The following is a 4,850-nucleotide window of genomic DNA, read 5'->3' as shown; positions in this document are numbered from 1 at the left end:
GCTCTACAACCAGCAGTTTGATTCTAAAAGGCCATGGAAAAGGGGATGGATGCCACAACTGACCTGTAAAGCAACAATTGCCTTCTGCCCAGCGGGCTTGAGGCAAATATTTTCAGGAAATAATGGCTCCTTCGGCTTCTATTTCCTATAGTATACTTAAAACCGGAGTATAATTGCTTAATACAGTCTTATTATTAACTCTTTCACTGCTGGGCCTAAAAAAAAAAAAGACTAAAAGAGGTTATTTTGAATTTGTTTTTGTGTGTTGGGGTGGGAAAAAGGTTGGCCTATGGGAAAAATTGAAATTGGAATTTTTAATTAGGTGGCATTGTGACCTTGGGGTGGCCATATTGGAAATCCCTATTTTCATAAATCTGTAAAAAAAGAAAAAAATTCTTATGGGATGCTGTTTTTTTTCACTGGATAATGGTGAAGATACATAAAATCAATTAAAAAAAAATCAATAGTTTGAATTATTTTCATCATTCTATTCTAAAACGGACAAAAATCCATGTTTGTCGGCAGAATCGTGAAAAAAAATTCCAAAAATTTGCTGCAAGATGAGTTTTTCGCAACAATTATTCATTCCTCCATATAATTCAGTAGAAATCACATCCAGTTCATAGAAACAATATAGAGGGTGCTGCAGTATAGGAACAATCAGAGCCGTAGATAGAGAGAGTTTGGCCAACTCGGTTTCACAGGATTCGATATACGTACGTGTGATTGGGTGGATCGCAATCACATGACTTACACCGGCCGTGTTGTCACCAAAACATTAAAGCTAGTACCGGGGGCATGCAGCAAAAGGGTTAAAATAATCATCAAAATAATTAGCATCAATAATAATGTTTCTATTAAACCATTGTATTGTTGCTTTTATTATTTTTATTTAATTATATTAATTATATAGGCAAAAGAAATTCCAAGTATGTGCTTTGACATATTGAGTGGTCTTGCCAACTGCAAAAACCCTTTCCCTGTTAAAACATGGAGAGAGTATGTCCAGTATGTCAAGGATGAAATTATTCCAGATATAGGTGAAAATGAAAGTGTGTTGCAGAACGCTACTGAGTATCTGCAAAACATAGGAGAAGTAAGTTCATTTTTTTCCCAGAAAGAACATAGTATAATACAAATAATGAAAATTTATTAGTATTTATTGGTATAATATTTCAAAGATTAGATGTTCTATTCAACGAGGCATATTATATAACACCTACTGTATACAATCATATAAAGAACATATGCCTAGTATGTGTATAAATGATATTGAACTATGTTGTAAATTGCCTAAAACCGGCCTGGCCTGTGTAGCCTATTAGGCTTGTATCGATCAGGTCTATGTTTGGTTATACTCAGATCCTGGACTGATTTACATTGCATTTTACTGAATCTTGTTGTTGATTTGACATCATTTTTATTTAGTAATTCAGACAAACCCTTCACAATCCATGGGTTGAAGCATCATTGATATTTCACCAGTCATGTGGTCGCGAGAGCATAGGTTAATTTTTTCTTTCATATTGCATTTGAAAATGTTTTTGCCTGTGATATTACAGACTAATGTTCTTTATTAATATTCTTATGTTTTAGTTTATTTCCATATTATGAGACACATAAGAAATGGGATGCAAGTAGAAATTTTTTTGCTATACACTATTTAAAATAAAAAATGTTGATTTCTTTCAGATTTGTATTTTGAAAGTACCTCAGATTCAAGCTGCTGCATCTGAAGACCCTGCTTCCCCTTCAGTTGAACTGGATGACTTAAGACAATCTCGCATTGTTCTCAGGCCACAATGGCTATGCAGGAATATATTTGGGCGACTTCTGGCACCAGACTGCTTCTCACACCGGCTGGTAAGTGTAGATCCTAGTAAAGACACATACTCAAAGGAGCAGATGCACAAGGCATTCAGTGGTGTTCTTAATGGCGTAGAGAAACTTATCGAGCTGCTTGTAATCCTAGAGTTGTGCTACGAAATAGAAGGGGAAGTGTTAATTCCTTGTAAACTTGTCTCAGACATGCCATCCGATGTCTGGAAGGTAGATGCGACAACAGTATCTTATGGTCGTAGGATCTGTTGTAAAAACACCGAGATTGATGGATTTCCAAAAAGCTTCTTTCCGAAAATTCACACATCTCTTGCTATTTATCTGAGGAAGACCGGTGGTGATGTAGTTCGATGGAAAAATGGACTGAAGGGAAGTCTTGATGGTGTGGACTTCATCATCCAGATGACACCCGAATTACAAGCGGTGCAAATTGTAGTTCAAATCATCCTTGATGATACCTACTGTCACATCAGAAAGATGCCACACCAGAAATGTCTGAAGAAATGTCATCGTGCCCTCCTCCGACTTACCCAACATGTGAATTTCATCAAAGATGAAACTTGTCCTGGAACAGAGACAATATTCCGATTCCTCAGTAGCAAATCCTTACAAGGATGTAGAGATCCTTGTGCTATTAAGCACACATATTCAATTGAAGATTTGCTAGATGCTGAGGAGAAAAAACAAGGTTTAGTCAGCACACATGACATCCAAGATTATGTTCATCAAATATTAATCCCAGGAAGCAGCAATGAAGTTCTTGACAAATTGGGTGAGAAGAGCAATGTTAAATGGATTCCAACGGACATCCTTGCTGCTGTTGCAGAAAAACTTGACGAGAAACTAGACGATATGCATGACTACCGAGCATTTTCTGCAGTCATTGGTTTGGAACAGAAGGGCAGATCTTTGGAGGGCAATTGTGAGAGCATCACTATAGCTCTCCTGAATGAATGGTGTGAGAAGAAAGATTCCACCATTCAAAGTCTGAGGGAAATATTGCAAAAGAAGCCGATTGCTGACCGTTTATCCAAGGATCGAGGAGATGTCGCAAGAATACTTAACGGAATATTTCCAATCAATTCAGTTCCTCAGTCAATGCATATTAATATGAGTGAATAAGAAAATTATACAGATCCCAAAAAAAACAATTTTTTATCCCAGGGTTATCACCAATAGAAGGATTCAATGGCTCTGGTTACTGTGGATTGGATGTAAGCACTAAAGCCAGACACCCACTGCATCATATAAGACATTTCCATAGAAAACACAAAAGCAACAAATTGCCGGGAGTGGATCGATTTTAATGAAGAACCGCTCAGATTGATACCAACAGTCAGCAGACGTCCTGGCGTTGTCAAGCACTCACTAGAGCAGAGATAGACACATTGACCGTTGTACATTGAAGTGTGTAACCACATGAAGATGAAACTACACCATTTAGCCAAGATTCAGTCCAATGTTGTTTCTGCAAATCTAAATTAAATTTATATAAATGGACAAGAAATACAGATGAATTGCTTACAAAGACAGTAAGAATCCTGTTGTGTAAATTTAAGGTGGATAACACTATTTAAGAATTACTTGTAAATGACTTTTTAATTAATATTTATAGTCATTTGTAGAGCCAGTGTTCATGCCAAAGATGAGTAGATTTGATGGTATGTAGACGAAGCAATTAGAATACTGAAAATGTTAACATAGTCTACCTTTGCTCAACAATAAGATGAAGAATTCAACCAAATTGCAAGTAATCAGAAACTATCACACAATTGCATTCCATGGTGTCATGGATTTGTTTATTCATGCCATGCTCAACAATGAAGATGAAGAATTAAACTGCCACGTACACAATTAGCACGATTATTTTCCCACGTTTTAAGAACATTTTATTTGTGGTAACATTGTTATCTAAAAAGATTTTTTTCGTATAATTATCCACCTAAACACTTACTTTGTAGAAGTAAGCAAGGAAAATATTGGCCATATTCCACCTCTCATATGAAGGATTATGTGAGGAACTGAACTATCAGACTCCTATTAAACCTAACACTGACCAGGTTCAACTGGTGTCTTCATCACAAGAAGCAGGAACAATACCTGTTGAAACCCAACACTGACCAGGTTGAACCGGTGTCCTCAGCACAGGAAGCAGGAACAAGAGCAGGAACAATACCTGTTGAAACCCAACACTGACCAGGTTGAACCGGTGTCCTCCTCAGCACAAGACCTGTTGATGCAGACTTGATATTATGATATAAAAAGCATTAAAAATAATGAAACAGTTTAGTGGTCGTGATGTTAGCATGAAGTCTTTCATTAAACTGCCTTTCAATCATAAATGTGACTTCATAATTTTACAATATTAGTTTTATGCAGTTTTTGCAGCATTATATATCTTTTCAACCATTTGAAAAAAAAAATCCAAAAAAAAAAAATGTATTTTAATTATTTAAAATAATTAAATTATATGTAAGTAAATTTATGATATAAAATATTACTGAAGCTTATTCAAACAGAATGCATTGTATCTGTTTTTATGAGTACAGTACTTGTATAAGTACAAATTTAAATTATTTTAAATTTTGTGTGACATGATGGTAATTTCATATCACATACATGTGGCAGTGGTTGGCACAGCACTTGCGGTTTGGTCAGTACTCAAATCCATGCATTTTACTTTTGTCCTTGGGCAAGGAAATTTACCTGTCTCTCTTCCCAGGAGTATAAATGGGTATCTGGTAGGATGTTACACAGAATATTATTATAGGAGTGCTATCTTGCCCTACCTGATGGGTTATCGTACTGAATACTCATTATAAAAACTTGCGCTTAGTGACTAGTATAGAATACGATCCCCAAGTAGCAGCAGCTACTGCAATTCTATCTAAATGTGTGCTTGTGTCTGGAAAATGTCAAAGGAGTGATGTTTTGCTGTACCCGACGTGTTATACTGTATACTCAGTTTGGCAGCTAGTGGTTATGACACCAGGCTAGTTATCTGTAGGATG

General features: G+C 36.1%; 1 protein-coding gene across 1 annotated transcript; it reads left to right on the top strand.

Moving 5' to 3' along the window:
* The first annotated feature begins 888 nt into the window (after window positions 1–888).
* LOC117104777 lies at window positions 889–3,901 on the top strand. The gene is made up of 2 exons (XM_033245627.1): window positions 889–1,096; window positions 1,693–3,901. The coding sequence occupies exons 1-2, from the start codon at window positions 932–934 to the stop codon at window positions 2,959–2,961; spliced, it is 1,434 nt and encodes a 477-aa protein (XP_033101518.1). The 5' UTR covers window positions 889–931; the 3' UTR covers window positions 2,962–3,901.
* The last annotated feature ends 949 nt before the right edge of the window (window positions 3,902–4,850 follow it).

The sequence above is a fragment of the Anneissia japonica genome, unplaced genomic scaffold (genome assembly GCF_011630105.1).
Source record: "Anneissia japonica isolate Jap-2015-1 unplaced genomic scaffold, ASM1163010v1 scaffold42948_len4850_cov151, whole genome shotgun sequence".
NCBI lineage: Eukaryota > Metazoa > Echinodermata > Crinoidea > Comatulida > Comatulidae > Anneissia > Anneissia japonica.
Note: the sequence above shows the minus strand (reverse complement) of the source record. Positions and strands in the feature narration are given on the sequence as shown.

Coding starts and splice junctions, on each gene's coding strand:
- LOC117104777 (XM_033245627.1), top strand. CDS start 932: ATGTGCTTTGACATATTGAGTGGTCTTGCCAACTGCAAAAACCCTTTC. Junction 1,097..1,692: donor ATCTGCAAAACATAGGAGAA/GTAAGTTCATTT, acceptor GATTTCTTTCAG/ATTTGTATTTTGAAAGTACC.